General features: G+C 42.9%; 1 protein-coding gene across 1 annotated transcript in view; it reads left to right on the plus strand.

Annotated features, from left to right (window-relative positions):
- Positions 1 to 22,718, plus strand: part of LOC136580427 (Krueppel-like factor 5) — a 48,839-nt gene that overhangs the window by 18,488 nt on the left and 7,633 nt on the right. Inside the window, exons 2-3 of the mRNA XM_066581003.1 lie at positions 1,007 to 1,877; positions 10,369 to 10,428. Of these exons, the coding sequence (XP_066437100.1) occupies positions 1,007 to 1,877; positions 10,369 to 10,428 (931 nt within the window). The remainder of the gene's footprint in view (positions 1 to 1,006; positions 1,878 to 10,368; positions 10,429 to 22,718) is intronic.

Genomic DNA, 22,718 nt, shown 5'->3' on the forward strand with positions numbered 1-22,718 from the left:
AGCCATTAACTTATAAATTTCTTAACACCAGATGGCATTTATCAAACTACTGAACTTGCTATATAGATATCACTTTATTCTTTTTTAAAACCAGGCTGCTACACTCTGCAAGGCTTCTAAAATTAAGAGCCCTGGTTACAGAAGGACAAATGACAGATTAGGATACTTGCGGTTAAATCAGTAAATGGTTTGGGAAAGGTTCTTCTGATTGGAAAGCCAGGGATCTCTTCTCATCCTTGGCTCTAAATATATGTCACCTTAACAAGGTAGTTATAGGGCTTTTCCCAAATAGAACATTGATGGCCTTAGGTTATGGCATCAACAAGTAATCAATGGATGTCTTACCTGCATGAACCCATCCAGATCAATAGTGTCAATGTCTAGTATTGTGGACCAGACCAATTTAAGTGACAACCACAGCCCCCTGAATGAAAGTGAAGCTGTACTGGGTACTGAAGGTAAGTTCTCCAGCAAGCTATGTGACCCTTTTGTTATGGAGGTACCATGGGTTGTAACCCCACAACCAATCGTTGATGACCTTAGAATAAATTATCACTGTTATATTTTGAAAAATGTAAAGGGGCATTTCCATCTTAGGCTTTTATGGCCTATCCATGGGATATGCCATAAATGTCTGATTGGTGTGGTTCCCACCTTTGGGACCCCTTGCTATTGGAAAAATAAAGGTCTTTTGACTGATTCCTGACCACAGCATTCTCTGTACACTTTCAATAGAGAGGTGGTCACGCTTGTGCTTCACTGTATATTTTGTGTATGCACAATAAGGTATCTACCAAAATTTAATATATATTTTGGATCTGCACATAGTTATTCAAGTTTTAAAGAATGACTAATGTCCTAAATTTTAGCAAGTTAATATAAGTTCCAAATATGTAGTTTGTTGCTCTTCTAGTCCTTTTTACATGGATAACAGTAATTACATTTTGCTTATTATAGCTCTGTTGGACAGTTAACCACTACAACATATTATATATTCTCTCCACAGGCCAGATCAGAAATGGACAAGTACCTTCTGGGTCTTTGCCCTCCAGTGCAAATACTTTCAGACAAAAAATACAGACGGGAGAGTGCTTCAGTAGTAGATGAATTCTTTGAATCAGAAAAGCCACCATTCAGCGTAAACATCAATTTTATTCTACCAGACACATCTCATCTACGAACAGGCTTATACCGCCAATCAAAAACATTCACTGCGCTCCCACAAATAAAGAGTGAGCCAGATATTGATTTCCCCCAGCCATGTTCTGCCTCCCTGACCCAGACTCTACCAGATTTCACTAGTGTGTTTAGTATGCCACATTCAGTGGCAGTGAACAACATATTTATTAAGCAGGAAGCACCTTCTGAAGTCCCATTGTCAAACAGCGACAACCTTCAAACTCAACTTTACCATATGTCTGTGGCCAATGATGCGCTAAATATTGTGCAGTCCAATGGAGGCACATCAGCAGAGAATGCAATTGCTGGAAGTACTATGACAATGGTCAATGGAACCTCTTCTTTAACGCAATCTACAAGACAACATCTTGGAAAGCAGTTCCAATGCTTGGCTCAAGAGGGCACTGTAATTTCTCGCCAATTTTATCCATCTACATCTGTCACTTTACCCCCATCTCCACCTAATTCTCAACCAGGCAGCCCTGTAAATCAATTAGAGTTGATCAACACTATATCACCACCTCCATCCTATGGAGCTACATTTGGACTGAAACTGGTGCAAGCTCCATCAGTACACTCAGTGCCAAATTCCCTGTCTGTGCTACCCCAAGGGCAAGTTATTATGGCAGTCCCCAGATACAACAGGCGGAATAACCCGGAACTGGAGAAAAGACGAATTCATCATTGTGAATATCCAGGTGAAGAAATGTTTTATTTAAATATGCTTTGAATATTCATCCTGCTATTTTGTTCCCGCGCGTGCATTCAAGTATACATATATTAGTGTAAATTATATTTGTATCATCAGCTCAGGCAATAGAACATGGCACATACATACAGAGTGAAAGTGGGAAAAAAAAGGAAAATGGCTCAAAAAGCAATGACCAAAAAATAGTGATGATGGTACAATATGATTTTTTAAAATTAAATAAGGAGTATAACTAGCAGAAAACACGTTTTGAGGATAGACTTCTTCTTCAGTAAATGCTGGGGCATAACATGCCAGGTGCAGACATCAGGAGCTACACCTGCTACCTGGTCCCTTCCCTATAGCTTTCCTATTGGCCGTACTGGCATGGCAACTTAAACACTCACCGTAGCCACCCGGAATGTTATCCCCAGCATTTACTGAAGAAGATGTCTATCCTCGAAAATACATTTTCTGCTGGTTATACTCCCATTTAATTAAAAAAGTTTCATATTGTACCATCATCACCCTTTTTGGGGCTCACAGAGGAAAAAAAATCTGTGTAGGGTCAAATAAGAGTTGTTATAAATTAAAGTTTGGTCAATTAATGTATGTTATAAAAAGAGTTTATCACCTTATTATGTCAATAGATGGGTGCCACAATGAATGCGTATTATGTCTACTGATATTGGTTTACTTACAACTATACAACCACATTTTAAATCATAGGACATTTTAACACAAACTTGTGATATGGGCATCTGGTGTTTTATCATCTATGAAGTTGCATTCACACAGTGGCGTTTACCAATAAACATTGTGCTTTCACCTCCATGATCAATCAATGCGATGCCAATGGCCGTGTGACTGTAACACACACGACCTAATAAATTAAGGATCGTGGTGTGTACTACTCCATTACAGCACATTTTTTGCATACATGTTAGGGATAACCAATTACAATGGGAGATCCAGTCATTTTTTGATGTGTTTCCCCACCCTCCCTTTTTTCTCTTTTGTGTTTGGTTCTTTTTGGGGTTTATACTTTGCTTCACTAATGTCATCACTATTGGCTATGATCAGTTCCTGATGTTTAATTAGAATTATTAAAAGTTATATTTTTTCATTATCCTTTCAGGAGTTGTCTTTTGGGAACCCCTTAGTGTTTCTTATCTCTGCAGAAGTTCCTTTTAGGTGTTATCTGTAAGGAACACCTTAGTGTTTAATGTTCCCTTCTTCTTTTCCCTGGTACAATATCTCCTGTAGTGTATGGTCCGATTCTACATGAGTGCTGGTTATTTTCCTGTGGTAATACTTTTAGATGGAGGTTTATTCATGTTTGTCTAGCTCCGATATGTATTTAGATTAGTAGATTAGAGTATCCAATGACCTACTGACAGCCAAATTGAGGGGCGATTACTCCCTACCTCTCTTCCTCGACCTCTCCGCAGCATTTGACACTGTTGACCACAAACTCCTCCTCAGTATGCTTTGCTCCATCGGCCTAAAGGGCACTGCTCTCTCCTGGTTCTCCTCCTACCTGTCTGACCACTCTTTCAGTGTCTCCTTTGCTGGCTCTCCTCTCCTCCTCTTTCCCTTGCTGTTGGGGTCCCCAGGGCTCGGTCCTCGGCCCTCTCCTTTTCTCTATCTACACAGCCCCTATTAGATAAACCATCAGGGGATTTGGCCTCCAATACCACCTCTATGCTGCTGACACCCAGCTATACACCTCTTCCCATGACATCTCTGCACCTTTCCTCCAAAATATCACCAACTGTCTGTCCGCTGTCTCAAACACTATGTCCTCTCTCTACCTAAAACTAAACCTCTTTAAAATTGACTTATTGGTATTTCCACCCTCCACTAACTGACCTCATCCTGACATCTCCATCTCAGTGTGTGGCGCCACCGTAATTCCCAGACAGCATGCCTGCTGCCTTGGGGTCATATTCGACTCTGATCTATCATTTACCCCCTACATCCAATCTCTGGCCCGAACATGTCAGCTGCACCTCAAGAACATCGCAAGAATCTGCTCTTTTATCCCTGTAGACACGCTAAAAACCCTTATTGTTGCCCTCATCCACTCACGGCTTGGTTATTGCAACTCGTTGCTGATCGACCTCCCCTGCACCAAACTCTACCCTCTCCAATCCATCCTGAATGCAGCAGCCAGGCTCATCTTCCTATCCAGCAGCTACTCGGACGCCTCTGCCCTGTGCCGGTCACTGCACCGGCTGCCCGTTAAATTCAGAATTCAATTTAAACTTACTACCAGGGGCGTAACTATAGAGGATGCAGGGGATGCAGTTGCACCCGGGCCCAGGAGCCTTAGGCCTCCTGTGCACGGGCAAAAGAAGAATTAAAATCCGCAGCGGATTTTAACTCTTCTCCCGCCCGCGGATCGGCGTCCCATAGGGATGCATTGACCACCCGCGGGTAGATAAATACCTGCGGATGGTCAATAAAAGTGATTTTAAAAAAAATGGAGCATGAAAAAATCTGGACCATGCTCCATTTTCGTGCAGGTCTCCCGTGGGGACGGCTCCCGCGGGCTTCTATTGAAGCCTATGGAAGCCGTCCGGATCCGCGGGAGACCAAAATCAGAATTTACTCACCTGCTCCGGATCTTGCCTTCGCCGCAGCTTCATCTTCTTTCCGTCGCGGCCGGATCTTTTTTCTTCGGGTCGGCAAATGCGCGGGGCACGCAACCGACGTGCCCTGCGCATCCGCCGAGCCGAAGAAAAAAGATCCGGCCACGACGGAGAGAAGATAAAGCCGCGGCGAAGGGAAGATCCGGAGCGGGCGAGAGGTGAGTTAATTCTTATTTTTATGCCTCATGTCCGCTGTGCAGGAGGGACCCGCTACGGATTCTCTATGGAGAATTCGTAGCGGGCCTGATTTTCCCCGTGGACATGAGGCCTTAGGGGGCCCATAAGGCCTCTCTTCTCCATCTAGGGAGCCCAGTACTATGAATGAAGCATTATACTTGGGGGCCGTGTTACAGGTTTTGCACTGGGGCCCAGGAGTTTCAAGTTACGCCTCTGCTTGCTACCTTCATCCACAAATCCCTCCACAGTGCAGCGCCCCCCTATATTGCCTCCCTCATCTCAATCCATCACCCAGCCCGGGCTCTCCGCTCTGCTAACGTAACTAGACTGCGCACCCCTCTAATTTGAATGTCTCATTCCTGCCTCCAAGACTTCTCCAGAGCAGCACCGGTCTTCTGGAACGCACTACCAAAGGCTACCCGGGCAATCCAGGACTCGCAAAACTTCAGGCGTGCTCTAAAAATGCACCTCATACCGCATACCCTAAACAAACTGCTCTATATGCCACCTGATAACATGCTCCCTGACCTATTGACTGCAACCTTTGCTAGCCACCATAAACTGCTCCTGCAGTCATACCGATTCTGCGTCACACGGCTAAATGCCTGACCATTGTTTGTGTATAGCATCCCTCACTCTCCACCTCTCCATACCGTGCACATCTCCAGCCCCTTTACCTTCTGTATCACCCCATTATCTGTAGTATGTAAGCTCATTAGAGCAGGGCCCGCACCCCTACTGTTCCCATCAACTGATTACTATGTAACCGTGGTTCTGTAATTTTTGTATTTTTTGTCTTTCTGTATTCCCCCTGTCTATGTAAGAGCTGCAGAATATGTTGGTGCTATACAAATAAAGATTATTATTATTATTATTTATATAGCATATACATCTTCTATGTATGTTTCCTATCCTCCAACTAGGGACAGGCTAGATCCCTAGGTTCAAGACAGAGGACAATCCTTATCAAAACACACTACTTTTAAGCAGGGCTCACAAGTCAACGCTGGCCAGGGAGAGCGTTTCCTCTCCTATATTGGTGTTTTCCATGTGTTGATGTCTTAATTCTTGCATATGTTGGACCATTGTGGACATTAATCGCATCAAGGTGTTGGAGACATCCGTGAGCGTTGTCTTACTTGCACCTTGCATGAACAGAACACTGTCCTTGTCATTCTCCATCCTATAGCACTAAACACTTTAATAAGCAAGTCTAAAAATAAGAAACATAACAGCTTATCAATAACTGAGCTCTGTTCCTTTAATATGTGAATGCATACCATCTGTGCAAGGGGCTTTATCGATATTTTATTTGGTCAGACACAGCTGTACTTCCTCTTTTATTAACCAAATGATATTTGATAGACAACTTTGATTACAGTCTTCCTTAAATTCAAATCAGTCACTTAACGGAACTTTTGCTTCCTCTTTAAAAAGAGATTATGCAGCCACTCATTAATAATGTAACTCCTAATTATCAATTATTAAGAACATTTTATGTCACCTTAAAGTTCTTTGATCTATATAAAACAAGCAGCCTGCAGCCTTGTGCTTTTTTTGTCACAGAACTCTTCCATGGCTTCTGCTTATAGTTTACAGTAAGAGATAAATTATCCAATATATTATTTATTAGGCATGCTTACCCGCTAGACCACTCTTGGGTCTGCAACGTGTGTTATACATTCTGTACTATGTTAACACAATATCTAAATGCAAATTAGTAGCAAAATATTACAGCCTGTGTGAAACTTTTTCAATCTATACTACAAGCCCAATTCCCCAAAAGTTGGGATACAGTGTAAAATGTAAAGAAATGTAGAGAAAAAAGAATGCAATGACTTGGAAATCTCATAAAACCATATTTAATCACAATTGAACATAGAACACATATCAGAAGGTGAAAGTGAGACATTTTTTCCTTTAAAAAAAAAAAATTACTCATTTAGAAATTGATGGCAGCAACACATCTCACGAAAGTTAGGACAGGGCTGTGTCTGCCGTTGTGTAGCATCCTCTCTTGTTTTTACAACAGTCTGTAAATGTCTATGAAGTAAGATCAATAGCTGGAGTTTTGGGAGAGGAATGTTGTCCCATTCTTGTCTGATGTGGGATTCTAGCTGCTCAACGGTTCTGGGTCATCTTTGCCGGACTTTTTGTTTCATAATGCGCCAAAGATTTCCTATTGGTGAAAGGTCTGGACTGCAGGCGGCCGGTTCAGCTCCTGGACTCTTCTTCTGCAAAGCCATGCTGATGTGATCGATGCAGTATGTGGTTTAGCATTTGTCTAGAGGAAATATGCAAGGTCTTGCCTCAAAGAGATATTGTTTGGATGGTGATCTGTGTTATTTGGACTTAATAAATGGACATTACAGTAAATCAATGGTGATCTCCACTTCCTGAAAAAACGAGCACTGAGACTTTTTTCTTCCTTTTTTGGATTTGGTCATTGTTTGGATGGGAGCATATGTTGTTCTAAAACCTCTGCATATTGCTCAGCCTGAATATTGCCTTTCAAGATGTGTAAGCCGCCCATGCCATAAGCACTAATGCAACCCCATACTATCGCAGATGCAAGCTTTCAAACTTTTTTATAAAACAAGCTGGATGGTCCCTCTCATGAGTCCACAGGACCTGGTGTCTGTGGTTTCAAAGAATAATTTCAAATTTTAATTCCTCTGACCACAGGACAGTTTATCATTTTGCCTCAGTTCAGAGAAGATTCCGATGTTTCTGGATTGTGATGATATATGGCTTCTTTGCATGATACAGCTTTTACTTTCATTTGTGGATTGCATGGCGAATGAGTTCACAGACAATGATTTCTGGAAGTATTCCTGAACCCATGCCTGTTTTTAATGAAGTGACACCTGAGGGCCCCATAAATCTCAAGCATCCAATATTGACCATTGGTCTTGTCCCTTGTGTACATGAATTTATCCAGATTCTTTGAATATTTTGAAGATATTATGTACTGTAGATGGTGGGATATTCAAAGTCTTCGCAACTTTACATTGAGGGACATTCTTTTTAAATTGTTCCACAATTGTTAGATGCTGTTTTTCACAGATTGGTGAACCCCTGACCATCTTTGCTTCTGAGACACTCTGCCTCTCTAACATGCTCTTTTTATACACTGTCATGTGACTTAGTAGAAAATTCACCCTCCAGCTATTTTTCATTAGTACCAATTACTTTTCCAGCCTTTTGTTCACTCTGTCCCAACTTTTTTGAGATGTGTTGCTGCCATCAATTTCTAAATGAGTTATTTTTTTAAGTTAATGTAAAAATGTCTCACTTTCATCTTCTGATATGTTTTTTATGTTTTATTGTGAATAAAATATGGTTATAAAAGATTTCCAAATCATTGCAGTCTTTTTTTTCCTTTACACTTATTTACCTTTTACACAGCGTCCCAACTTTTTGGGAATTGGGGTTGTAGTATAGCTTGACAAAGGTCTCCACAGGCTGGAATATTTTGATACTAGTTTGCATTTGTGCCTCAGAGGTTTGTATTTAGATATTATGCTTATTCACATGTCTGGAGAGCTGTTTTTTGTTTGAGATTTATGTTTCTGGTGTATGGATACCACAATCACTGTGCACTCAACATCTCAGTTCTATTTTGGTTTATGGTGAGCTGCCCCTTATTTTAGAACATGTGTCAAACTCAAGGCCTGCAAACTGAATCCAGCCCACAACGTCATTTTATGTGGCCCGCGAGGTCCAGACACAGAAGAGCCTCTTCTGGATCAGACTGTCCTGAGCTATGCTAGGAAGACCCTCTGGCGCACTATGGACTCATTTGTGGTCTGCCGCTGGGTACCAGGATTGTGGTTGCCATTTTGGTCCCACACTGCAATGTTGGGTGCATGCGGATTGAGTGTTGTGGCTGTTAATACAGCCCTCTAAAGCCTTTGGTATGCACTCCCCTGTTTGTTTCTAACGCTAAGCCTATCCTGCAGTACAGCGCTACTTGCTGGACTCAGACCGTACAGTGGCTTGTACATCCCAGCTTATCCTCACTATTATCCTGCAGAAGACAGTCTGTTCCAACCTGCCTGTTCATGTCTTATGAGCCAACTGCCCAGATCAGAGAGGATGTTGTGTTATACTACTGCTTAACCCAATGAGTAAGGGTTCTGCCCTAAGGAATTTTTTGTGAACATTTCACCTGGTTCGGCTATCTCTCATAATTTTTTCCTTTCTCAGACTACCTGGCAGCTAAGATCAGTTTTATCCTACTGGACGCATTATTCATTTTAACACTGGTGCATTATATATTTTTCCAGAAATTTCAGAAGACTGTAAATAACAGCCACTATTTGGTTGGCATTATCTACCAACATAAATATTGTAATAAAATTCTTGAAAGTGGCCTGGACAAAGCAGCATTTGACCCAATAACAGAAAAAGCAATCTCTAGGCTCTGCTCTTCTTCTCTACCTGCATTAGCAACCCTATGCCCTCCCACCTCCTCCAGTCTATCTTACTGGCTGTCATTAGTCACCTCACTACAATATGTAACCCCTCACTTTCTTCTGGTATCTTTCCCTCCTCTTTTAAGAAGGATGTGAAAGAAAATCTGATAGGTGATAAAAGTATGATGGGTTGGGGTCTCACCGCTGAGACCTCGACCCATCATACTTTTATCAGCTTAACACTAATGACCTTAACACTAAAGACCTATTTACACTGAACAATTATTGTTCTGATACTCGCTGGATTACAGGAATCTGAATGATAATTGTACAGTGTAAATGCCTGCATGATCTGAATGGCGAACAATAATTTGTTCATCATTTGGATCATGCAGGCATAAAAGTCAAACTAGGATTGGTTTGTGTAAATAGAGGCGCATCTCTGGCCCGCTATGCCTCCATTCACTGAGCCATGATCGCTCCTGTGTGAAGCACAGGAGCGATTATCACTGGGACAGCATTTTGGTGCTTCTGTGTAAAAGGGTCCTAAGTTCCTCTTTAATCCAAACCTCCCAGTCCTGTCTCCGAGATTTTTCATGAGCTACACCAGTTCTCTAGAATGCGCCACCTCAGACAACCCGGTTAATCTCCAACATGCAGAGTTTTAGGCATGCCCTAAAAACACACATTTTTAGGGAGACCGACAATATTCTCCAACCTATTTTTCCTCCATTTACTCCTCTTCTAAATTTCCCCTCAGAACTCAACGCCATTCATTCTACTGTATCCGCCACTCCCCCTACACCCCAATGCAACTCAAATCTGTATATACGCAGATACTGGCCGGTGACCAGCTCATACAGCTTTATGTACGTTACCCTATTTAAAAGATAGCTAGACCATTGTATGGAAGAAGCACCTCTACCTCTTATGTAACCCTTATTTCATCATAGCCTGTAAGCTCTTACGAGCAGGTCCCTCATTCCTTTCTGATGGGATTATTGGTAAAATGTCGGCAAACTAGGTGTCCCCCTGCATCACATCTATAGCATTCTTCTCTCATGGGCAGACTGTAAAATAGACAATACGTATGTGCTACAACATATTTTTGTGACATACAACAAAAGTAGCAATGCATTATCTTGGACTAAGTAGGTATTATATATTGTACATGCATCTGTGGTAATGGTATTCAGTTATATTTTTGTTATTTTCAAACTTAATATTAACTTGTATTGTGCTTTTTATTCAGGTTGCACAAAGGTGTACACCAAAAGCTCACATCTCAAGGCACACCAGAGAACACACACAGGTAATAAAACATGGCATCATTCCATTTCAATTTATCTTTCTTTTCTCAATGTCCCTAAGTGTCCCATTCCCCTTTATTAAAAAGGTGTTCCTACAGAATCCAAAGAGTGAAAGAAAAAACAGGCTGGAGCAACTTCTGCTAAGTTTTTTTTCTTTCTGCACAGGAAAAATAGAGGAGGGAAGGTGCTGCCTGCCCGTTGTCTGCCAACTGTGTGAACGGCGCATGGTAGTTTAGTTTGAGGAGTCAAACACATGAGCTGATGGTGCAATACTTCTAGTCAGAAAGTGTTACAACAAGGGAATTACCCGGTTCTTTTTTTATTAATTTTTATTTTTTTTAAAGCAGCCAGTTTTAACGTGTTTCGAGGACATAGGCCCTTCCTCAGAAACGGCTGTAAGATTGCTTGTTTAGGTATTCCTTCCTATTCTGAAGTCCTTCACTTCAGGCGGCTCAGGTGTTCTCCTTGTGACCACCTGGGGTTTACTTAGTCTTGGTATGGACCTAGATAATGTTGTTCATTCCATTGTCCGGTGTATATCTCGCTCACAGCCCATCCGCGATGTGTAAAGCTCCATGCAGACTGTTATGACACCTCGTGGTAAGTAATACCGCCTACTGTCCAGCTTTCAAATCCAGCGCCCTCGGATGGCAGCTGGCATTATTTACCGCAAGGTGTCATAACGGTATACGTGGAGCTATAGACATCGAGGACGGGCTGTGAGCGGGATATACACCAGACAATGGGATGAACAACATTATCGGAGGTGAACAAGAAGGCATAAAGCTAAGTAAATCCCAGGTGATCACAAATAGAACACCTGAGCCACCTGAAGGACTTTAGAATAGAAAGGAATAACTAAACAAGTAATCTTACAGCTGTTTCTGAAGAAGGGGCTGCATCCCCGAAACGCGTTAAAACTGGGAGCTTTTTTAAAAATGTAAAAATGAATAAAGAAGAACCGTGTAATTCCCTTGTTGTAATATTTTCTGACTAGAAGTATTGCGCCCTCGGCCCACGTGTTTTACTCCTTCCCTACAGACTGGCACTGTGAGGACACATTTCTAGTAGGAATAACAGAGGGAAAACATAACACAGAGTTATAAGAAAAAGGTGCCCAAACATTGTTATATTATTAGGAATTCAATCATTTACTACAACAGACATGTCAGGAGGATAGATGGGCCCTGTTAAAGATGAGAAAACATGCTAAAATAGTATTTTCAAAAGTTATCTGTGGACTCAAGATAATGTTGGTTTCGAGTAGTTATTATTCTGTTGACACAAACTAATGTAAGACACCACAGAGCTGGGAATGCAGGAGCATAATCAAACAAGCCAGGGTGAGGTAATAGAAGGTGTACAGTGCCATGTAGAATCCAAAGAGCAGTCAGCAAAGCCAGGTTGCAACAGGTCAAATTCAAGTGCCTGCAGAGAACTCCTCTGTAGCTGGTGGCTTTAAAGAGGTTAGGGGATGTATTACAATAAGATAAACACTTGTGTAAATGTGTAGAATTGTTGATGGGCTGTTGTTCCATTCCGAATGCCATTTGGTATGTGAAAGGAAATATTTCCTTTTAAAGGGGTTGTATCAGAATTTCAAGTTATCCCCTAACACAGGATAGGGGATAACTTGCTGATCAGTGAGAATCACTGAGACCCTTGCCAATCTCGAAAACAGGTCTCCAGTGTCCTGTTCTCCTGTCACTGTGCAAGTTGCTTTTCTCCCCCACAGTGACATCACTCTGGCCGAGCGTACATGGTCAGTGCTCCATTCATTTCAATGGGGCTTATGGAAACACCCAAGTGGGTGCCGCTTGGGTATCCCAGTAGTACCATTGAAAGTGAATGGAGCGCTAGTGCGCTTTCATGAACAGTGCTTCCTTCAGTCTCCTTCTCACTGGGGGTAAGCAACCTCACAGTGAGGAGAGCTGGGGACACGGAACCCCCATTTATGAGATTGGTGGGGGTCTCACTGGTGAGATCCCCCACTAATCAGCAAGTTATCCCCTATCTTTTTGCTAAGGGATAACTTGAAATTCTGGTACAACCTCTTTAAGGGTAGATTGACTATTGCATTATGTGTTTGTTTTTTTAACCATGCTCTGGCTCAATAGTGGTAAGCAAAGTTCTAAAATTTACCTCTCTGATTTCCCTTCATCAATATTCTCTCACATCTCTTTAATGAAGCTGAGAGAACTATAGTACACGTCTTTTTTAACTGTGCTAACCATGTCTCTATAAATACAAGCCTATTTTGTGAATCTATGCTACAGTAATCGTATTTAATTGCGTTGATATAGATTCAGTAGATTACATGTTGGGAACGGTACTGGAAAAAGAAAATGTGTTAAAGGGGTTTCTAGGACTGAAATATTGACTACCTATGCTTTGGATATGTCATCAGTAGTTGACCAGTGGGGGTCTGCCACTGGAGGACTATTGTCAAATATAGGGCCTTGCAGAGCTGATGTGCTGCCAGCATGGCTTTATCACACAGTTAAGGGGCTCTATTATACAGTGCCAAGAAACCTGCAGAACAGTGAAGGCAGAAATGTTTTTTTCTAATTAAAAAATATAAGTTTGTACCTGAAAGAATTATTTTTCAAAATTTTTTTTTTCATAATAAAATCCAAATATTTTTTAAAAAATGACCTCAAAAACTGTGCCTTTTTTCTAACTGTAAAAAATAAAAACATTTCTCGTAAAAAAAAGCACAAGTACGAGTATAAAACAAAATTGCTAACAGGTGTTTACTCCAAAAATAAGTGTGGTTTTAAGCAGAACTCATACGTTTTTAATACAGTTTTTCAAGTTAAAGCGTAGACTGCATCATAATTGTAGTATTTTTAAATGATGTCTTTTTGTACATATGCCGCTTAACGACACAGACAGCTTTGGCCTGAAGGGGGCAGCAGTTTTCTTTGTTTTTGTAGAAAATAGTCGCCAAGCAGCACTCTTCACATCAAAATGAATGAATCCGCAGAATGTATGAATCCGCAGAAGCATTAACAGAAAAATCCTCTGTGACAGCATTCAAGGAATTTTTATTGCTCCATAGTTACACTTTGGAGGACTAAAGATTTTTTGTTTCTTTGTTTTTGTGTCACCACAATCTGAAGGCCATAACTACTTTATTTTTTCTGCAACATAGATGTCTGATAACCTGGTTCCTTGTATGATGAGTCCTATGTTTTCAATTGGAGACCCCGCATTGCATCGCGTGCACCTAGCACATGGTGCAATGCTGCAGCCAGCCCCATTGAAATGGGCGGTGCGATGCGAGAACTTGCCACAAAGACGGTTATAAACTTGCACTCCCAAATTCTTCTGTGACGCTGAGATTTGGGAGTACAAGCAATTTGGTCTATTGTAGCCTTTTGTGACAGAGCCCCAGTTAATTTACATTCTGGCTTTGACTGCTGCCTGACTCTTGACCACTCTGACTTCTGTGCTCCCTGACCTTGGCTTTGATTATTGGTCTATTGCTCCACGACTGCCCTGACCTTTTGCCTGGACTTTGTTAATCCCCCTGTGCCACCAGCCTTGACCATTGCTTGTTTGACCCCTATGTTACAGTTCAGACCATCAGGTGCCATACCTCAACCCTGAGCACCATCAGCAGCCATACTACTGGGACTATCTGGATGATTAACGGCTTGGGGAGTCTGCAGCTAGGATCGTATCCGAATTGGAAGGGTCGGTGGTGAAAATCGGCCCTAAGTCAAACCAGTGTTTGGTAAGGCAGATCCACATCCGCCTGCCTGACACATTTAAATGGACGTGTCACAATATGCTAGTTTGAAACTGACCTAAGGGTTGTAGGATTGAGGCCATATTGACATGGGCTTTTGCCAGTTGCACCAGAGACTCTCGGGCACAACTCGTATCGCACAACGCACAGACACCCAGTCCATGTGCCGTGTGAGGTGCAGGGCACCACACTTTACATATCCCATTCTCGTGTGAAACTCACGCAAAGATAGAACATGTAGTGATTTTTCAATCTCAGACCCAATTAGTTCATTTTTGGGCAATTTCTATCAGTGTCGGACACAAACAGAACTTGGGCAAGTTCATCGGCTGTGTAAGTATGGCTGGTGACACACTAGCATAAGTGCATTTATGCGTGCATTTGTGCAATGGGAGTGTTTTACTGTACTTTGTGTGCGCAAATCATGTGCATTTTTGCATGCAAAAAAACCATGCAACCGTGCTCCCATTCATCGAATAGGCAATTATTGTAATTAGCTCAATATGTGCTCTCCTGCGCAAATGGGCAGGAAAATAGGGCTGCTGTGTATTTTTTGGGTTTGTTCTCATGCGATTCTTGCGCACGATACAAGATATGACTCGCCCTATCTTTCTGTGTGTTATACAGAAAGCTGCCATAGAAGTCTAAAAAAAGTCTAAAAAAAACAAGGAAAGGGTGTTACACTGCAAATAATGCAGGGGAAAAAAAGACAGACAGCCCTTATTGGGCTTTAAATTGCCATTCTATTCCACGGAAAGGAAGTATCGGGTGTGTGTAAACTGGCCTTGCGAGCGCAAAATTTACAGTATTATGCACTGACACGTGCGTAACAGCCTGAGTATCTTTGTGGCAGTTGGCCATTGCCACTGCTAACATACAGACAACGGCCTGTAAATAAATCTCTTTAAACCCCGTACTAGATAAGAGCACATCCAGTAAGCAGTGAGAGCCCAGCTAGTGGGAATGAGAAGATATGGTGTTGCTCCATTGTTTGGGGTAGCCCTTCCGTGGTGTTCCAACAAGGGTGCCAGGATCTGACACAATAGGTGCTGTCCCCTTTCTGATTCAGTGCCCATTGTTTGGAGCCTAAGTCTGACCTTTTTGCATTCTGGCAATAGCTTAGTAGACAATAGTTTGGCAGGCCCTGCTATCCTTGTGAAGATAGAAAAGGGTTGTGGCATTCCATTACGTTAACCCGTTAATGTTGGGAACTACTAAAACATTTGATGCTGGGAGTAAATGAACTGCTGATACTGAAAATGTGAAATGTTATATGAAAAGAAATACAAGTGCATGATCGGACCATTACAAATGTTGCTATACATCAGTTAGGATAGCTTACACATGCAGTGTTCTTTCTAAGCTAGGCACTCTGGAAAGGGTTAAAACACACTAAGGCTGTCTTCCCACTGGCGATGAAATCACACGATTTCCCGAGGTTGTGGGAAATCGCAAAATTATGAAGCCGATGGCTTCCAATGGCTGTCTTCACATGCACGATGTTTTAACGCTTACGATGCAGCGTGAAAACAAAATCGCAGCATGTCCTATCTTTTTGCTATCTCACCCATTGTCTCCAATGGGGCCGGCAGCAGCTGTGCCTGCCCCATTGAAATCAAAGGGAGATGATTGCGATTCTCTGCTAGTGCTGTGACAGCAGTGGCAGGGGACTCCTTCATCCCCGCGGGGAGTCCCATCATCACTGAACACTCTCGCAGCACTGTCACAGTGTTCATTGATGAGGGGACTCCCTGTGGCAAGGATTTTCGGGGGGGGGGGGGGGGGGGAGGCTTGAAATATAAGCCTTACCCCAAAAATAATCCCTAGCTGCAGAAAAAAAAAAATAATAAATCACCTTAGAAGCACTGTCCATTTCAATGAATGGCTGAGTGCTGCCTCTGATTGGCTGAGCACTGTGACTAATCAGAGGCAGCGCTTTCAGGAGGCGGAGATTTTTCAATCCACGGCCAGAAGTGATGCTAAAAAGAGTGCCAGGTACCTGCAAGAAGATGCACCGGAGATGACAACGCTTCTAAGGTGATGTATTATTTATTTATTTTTATTTTTTCTGCAGCTAGGGATTATTTTTGAGGTAGGGCTTATATTTCAGCCCCCCCCCCTTCCCCCAAAAATCCTTGCCGCGGGGAGTTTCTAATCAATGAACACTGTTCAGTGATGATGGGACACCCCTCTGGGTTGAAGGAATCCCCTGTCACTGCTGTCACATCTGCAGCAGGAGATCGCTATCTTCTCCCATTGATTTCAGCAGGGGACAGTAGGGAACTCCCTCCACCTCTCTCCCCAGCATCAGGTTCCCCAAGAGCAGTGAGCAAGAGGGGGAAGGGTTAGAGGGCTACCCCAGGAGTGGAGGCAGGGCTAGAGGGATTCACCCTCTAGCCCCACCCCTCTCAACTTGCTATGGGGGGAATCTCTGGGAGATGCCATATAGCCATGCCCAATCTCTCTGCACTATGGGGAAATCCCTCAGGGATCCCCATAGCCTCGATTTCTCTCTCCCTGCTATGGAAAAATCCCAAAGCCCCGCGGGGATTCATCTCTCTCTCCTCCTGGAGCAGCTGTGCTTTTTTTAAGCAAAACACTGCTCCAGTGAATGCACGATTTTCACACGCTTGAAGCTCGGGTCTTCTGCATGTGAAAAATTGACCATTCACATGATTTTTAGTGCAATTTAGCTGTGATTTTTTTCACACACCCATATTGTGCTAAAACCAAGCCCATGTGAGAGAAGCCTAAGGGTGTATTCACACAGGCGAGTTCCATCCGATAGCAATATGGGTGGAACTCATGCCAACACATTGATTTCATGATGTTTCTCCTGCAACAATGCTGTGAGATTGATGGATCTCTGCATGTCCTATTTTTGGGTGATTCCTTGGAAGAAATCACCCATCATTTCTTATGGGATCTTTAAAACAAATCACATTGCACTCTCATGGGGTCCACGGGAAGACTGTAAGGTTTTGGATGCGTTTATGAAGTGCAAGAAAAAAAAGGCAACAACAAAACACACGCAATTGTTTGATTTATATTTTTTATATTTTGTTACTGCGGTTTACAAATGCTTCAAAAATGCAGCAAAAGCTCAAACGAAACACCATGCGTGAATGCAGCCACAGTCGCATGCAACGGAGTGCACTCCTATGAACTGCAGCGGTCACATGCATGATACGCCAAACCCAGCAAATACCCAGCAAATACGCGTATAACATGCACATGTTAATTCACCATAGTCTATATTGGTGCATGTTAGTGCATCTTTAGGCTAGCATATGCGTAAATACGCTCACCTTAGGCTGCCTTCACACAGGTGAGAAAATCGCGCAAGATTTGTCCGTTGCGAGACGCGTAAATCTTGCACAAATATGAACACCTTTCTTTTGAGCGATGTTTTCTTGCATTCTCCCCCAAAGTGATGCTTAGGCAGTTTTAACATAAAAACACTTCGCATTCGTGGGGTTTTCACATGTTGGCGAGCACAATATTGTGCTCGCCTGTGTGAAGTTAGCCTTAGTGCAATGTATTTGTGCAGTGAACGAGCCTTTTTTGCGTGCATTCCTGCATACTTTACTGTATGTATTTGCGCAGGTACGGCATGTTCACATGAGCAGAAGACACCCCCCACCTTGATTTAAATGGCTATGAAGCCTAATGAGGTCCCGATGTGTGCTTTTCCGGGCGTGTTTGCGCAACCCGTTGCGCGTACAATTGCGTATCTCCCATAGACTTCCAATGGGCCCTTTGGTGTGCAAACACACTGTAAAATAGAGCAGCTCCGATTTTCTTTGCGTGTGCACGAAATGCAAAAAGATCATTAATGTGAACAAATCCATTGACGTCAATGGGTTCTATTCTCTGCATACCTGTTTACCAGCGTTTCCCAAATTCCAGTGCTCATGACGCCTCAACAGGTGAGGTTTTCATGCTGTCCATTATATTGCACATGGGAGGTAATTATTGTCAGTGCCTCAGACATTGATGCGGGCATTCTCTCTATAGGATATCCTCAAATAATGACTTGCCGGGGTCACGAGGACTGGAGTTTGGGAACATTGCTCTGGGCAAACTCCAAACCAGCTCTCCAGTAAATACAGATTCCAAACCTGGTCCTCCCTGTATTTAGCCCCTGGACCAACCCTCCCTGTATACAGGTACCCAACATCAGTTCTCACCTGTATAAAGACCCCAGACCAGTCTCCCCCTATATACAGGTACCCCATACCCGCTCTCATCTGTCTCCCTCCCTGCATATAGACCCCAGACCAACCCCCTTGTATCCAAGACTAGCCTCCCTATACAGACCCATGCTTCAGTACATACATAACACATCATAACACGTAAATACATTGCTGGCTCGTTCAAACAATTAGTGAACGAGCCAATGAAGATTTGTATGCGTGGAGAAAATGAACGATGAATGGAAAGCGAACCATTTATCTTTCGTCCTTCGATTGTTGTCTGCATTTACACTGAATGATTATTGTTCAAAATTGATCGTTTAAACAATTTTTTTTACGATAATTGCATGAAAGGACTATTTTCTGCCAGGGTAATTATCGTTTTCTTGCCCATTAACCGACTGTGAGTGTGGTTTTTAGCGAAAAAATATATTGCACCCCAGAAGTCCCTCGCTCGGCTTAAATCCTCTGAATTGACTTCTAATGTCTACATAGAGGCACCTGTAAACTTTTTGCAGCGTTGGCCACTGCAAAAATGCCTCCTTCCCCTTTTTACCCCTGCTCCCATAGGAGGCTATAGGTCTCGCCGGCGTATATTGGCCAAAAAAGAGTTCCAGAACTTTTTGCCCAGTGTATATGCGTCAGTGCATATTTTGGTCACATATGTTCTATTTTTCACGATTCCATGTTTTTACGTGCCGTATATTCGCCCGTGTGTACGGATGCACTGGAAACCAAAGCTTCACATTATATATATAGCCGAATATGAAAACACGGCGTATATGCGCCCATGTGAAAGATCCCTAAGGAGGAAGGATCGGGCCAGGCTCCCTTTCACATATGTATTTGTTCCCCGCATGGAATATCTGCAGAATATGAGGCAAGGATAGTGTTGACACTTCTGATATTTTGTATGGGTTGTTGCAATTATAAAACTATTGCAAGCTGTTTTTTTCTTCTTCAAAATTAGCCATTTCTACAGTTTTACTGTTAAGTTTTTCTTTGCTGAACTGCAGTTGTTCACTTATTAGCAAAATAGTAGAAATTCTAAAATTCATCGTTGGAATATTTAACTTTCCTAAAGTAATGTTGGTTTACACTTATGATTCTGGTTCTCACGTATACATGTGCCAGCAACTTGTACAGCTAAGTCAATAGAGCTGAGTTAATATGTAAACTATATTAAGTGTTATGTGCTGATAATTGGAACTGTAATGTAGTGCAATTAATGTAAGTACATATTAAGAGCGCCTTCACACTAGCGAGAAAATCGGGTGATTTTCTCGCGCTGCGAGAGTCAGTGAAAACACATGATTATGAAACCAATGAATTTCAATGGTTTCATTCTCATTTGCAATGTGTTCACTCCTGTGATGCTGCATGAAAAATAAATCACAGCATGCCCATTCCGTTTGCGATATTGCTCATTGTTTCCAACGGTTGTAATAGCGCCGGCCCCATTGAAAGCAATAGGAGAAGATTGTGATCCCCTGCTGCAGCTGTGACAGCTACAGCAGGGGATTCCTTCAGCCCAGCAGGGATGTGAGGGTGTTGCTGCTGCCACCCCATTGAAAGTAATGGGATGAAGGGAACCCCCACAGAGATGCGAGGCTGTTTTCACATGAAAAGACCTCACATCCAGGGGTTTTTAGAAGGTTTGCAAGAGCGAGATCTGGCTATGAATCACGTCCCGATATCGCTCTCATCAGTGTGCAGGAGCCTTTGCAGTCGTATTAGCTGTGAGCTTTCTGCAGTTGAAGCCTGCAGCAAATACTCTGGAAAACCAATGTGGCCAAATCCACTGGAATCCAAATCCATTGAATACAGTTTTAGGTACCGGCAATCAAAAAAGTACACATCAAAGCTTGAGTGGATTCAAAGACTGGAAACTAAAGTAATAAATGGAATGGGCAAACTATAATATCCAGAGGGGGGTTATTTAGTTATACCTAATAACTATGTATCAATATATCAGGGGGACAATACAGAGATCTCTCCCATCATCTATTTATACCCAGGACTGTGGCTGTAACAAAGGGATGCTCTGCCTCCATTCACTGAATGACTATCTCACAGGAGGAATAGTTGTTGGGGCGGCTGTCAGGTGCTTAACCACCAAACAGTTGTTCCATCTAAAATCACCCTTAATTGGGAAAAATTGGGTAACATTTATATGAAATAGGACAGCCCCATTAAATATTTTACAAACCGCTGACAATGGTATAAAATAAAATAAACAGTTGTTGGGCTTCACCAGGGATCCAAATACAAGTCCACCACGAGCAACATTCTTCCTTTTGATCCATGGTTTCCAGCTATGTTGTGGCATGTTGATACGTGACCGCTGCAGTTAATCACTGGCTGTAGTACTGAAGTAGAGATGAGCGAGCATACTCAGTAAGGCGATTTATTCGAGAGAGCATTGCCTTTTTCAAGTACCTGCTGGCTCGTCCCGGAAGATTCGGGGGGGGAGGGGGCCACGGGGGCCGGGGGCAGCGGGGGGAAGTGGGAGGAGAGTGAGAGAGATTCCTCTCTCTCTCTCCCTCCCGATCCCCTCTGCAACCCCCCCACTCACCCCTGTGGCCCCCTGAATCTTCAGGGACGAGCCAGCAGGTACTCGAAAAAGGCGATGCTCTCTCGATTAGATCGCTTTACCGAGTATGCTCGCTCATCTCTATACTGAAGTCTTGGCCAGTGATTGAATGTAGGAATCACACATTGAGATGACATGACCTTGCTGGTATTTCTTTACTGTAAAACCCCTAAGACTGCAGGACTTATTTTGTTCATCTATTTAAAAGAAATATAACAGGTTATGTGTACTCGATTGCTAAAGATGGGTTGTTGGTCCAGAGATTTATTCTCATTGACATCTACTTCATTGATTTTTTGCCTTCCTCTAGATCAGGCCTGCACAACTTGGCAGTAGGTAGGGGCCAAAATTAAAATCTACAAACCTCTCGGACCATAGATAAGATTTTAGCGGCTCACTTTGTAAGTAAACCACTAAAAACCTATCTATTCTGTATTTTAATGATTAAATTATGATAAATTATAGTGAATCAACTGCTGCTTTATAGCATGGAAAGAGGGAAACAGAAAGGTTTGTTAGGTTGGGTTCACATAGGCTGGATTTGCTGTAGAATGTAGAATGGCATTCTGCAGTAGATCAACAGTGGAAAGTCTACTTCAAAACCCGCAGCATTTGGTGTGGATTTCGATGCGTGTTTTATTGCTGATGTTTGTGCAGAATTTACCCCCTCATTGAAAAGAGGTGAATTCTGCAAGCATAGACGGCGACACAGTTGGCATACTACGGAATTAAATTCTAAACCACATGCCAATTTCCACACAGGTTTTGTAAGTATTTTTTCCGCAGAATATGGATGAGATTTTCAAAATTTCATCCACTTTTCTGCTACAGTAAATGCTGCAGCAAATCTACAGGGCTAATAGGTCCTTATTAGAGATGAGCGAACACCAAAATGTTCGGGTGTTCGTTATTCGGAACGAACTTCCCGTGATGCTCGAGGGTTCGTTTCGAACAACGAACCCCATTGAAGTCAATGGGCGACCAGAACATTTTTGTATTTCGCCGATGCTCGCTAAGGTTTTCATGTGTGAAAATCTGGGCAATTCAACAAAGTGATGGGAATCACACAGAAACGGATAGGGCAGGCGAGGGGCTACATGTTGGGCTGCATCTCAAGTTCACAGGTCCCACTATTAAGCCACAATACCGGCAAGAGTGGGCCCCCCCCCCTCCCAACAACTTTTACTTCTGAAAAGCCCTCATTAGCATGGCATACCTTTGCTAAGCACCACACTACCTCCAACAAAGCACAATCACTGCCTGCATGACACTCCACTGACACTTCTCCTGGGTTACATGCTGCCCAACCGCCCCCCCTCCCCCCCCACAGCGCACACCAAAGTGTCCCTGGGCAGCCTTCAGCTGCCCTCATGCCACACCACGCTCATGTCTATTTAGAATTGCGTCTGCCATGACGAGGGACCGCAGGCACACACTGCAGAGGTTGGCACGGCTAGGCAGCGACCCTCTTTAAAAGTGGCGGAGCGATAGCCCACAATGCTGTACAGAAGCAATGAGAAATAGAATCCTGTGCCACCGCCATCAGGAGCTGCACACGTGGGCATAGCAATGGGGAACCTATGTGCCACACACTATTCATTCTGTCAAGGTGTCTGCATGCCCCAGTCAGACCGGGCTTTTTAATTCATAGACACAGGCAGGTACAACTCCCTATTGTGAAGTCCCTGTCGACCCACAGCATGGGTGGCTCCCTGGAACCCACCGGCGGTACACAGAAATATCCCATTG

Source organism: Eleutherodactylus coqui, chromosome 10 (assembly GCF_035609145.1).
Source record: "Eleutherodactylus coqui strain aEleCoq1 chromosome 10, aEleCoq1.hap1, whole genome shotgun sequence".
In the NCBI taxonomy this organism is placed as follows: domain Eukaryota; kingdom Metazoa; phylum Chordata; class Amphibia; order Anura; family Eleutherodactylidae; genus Eleutherodactylus; species Eleutherodactylus coqui.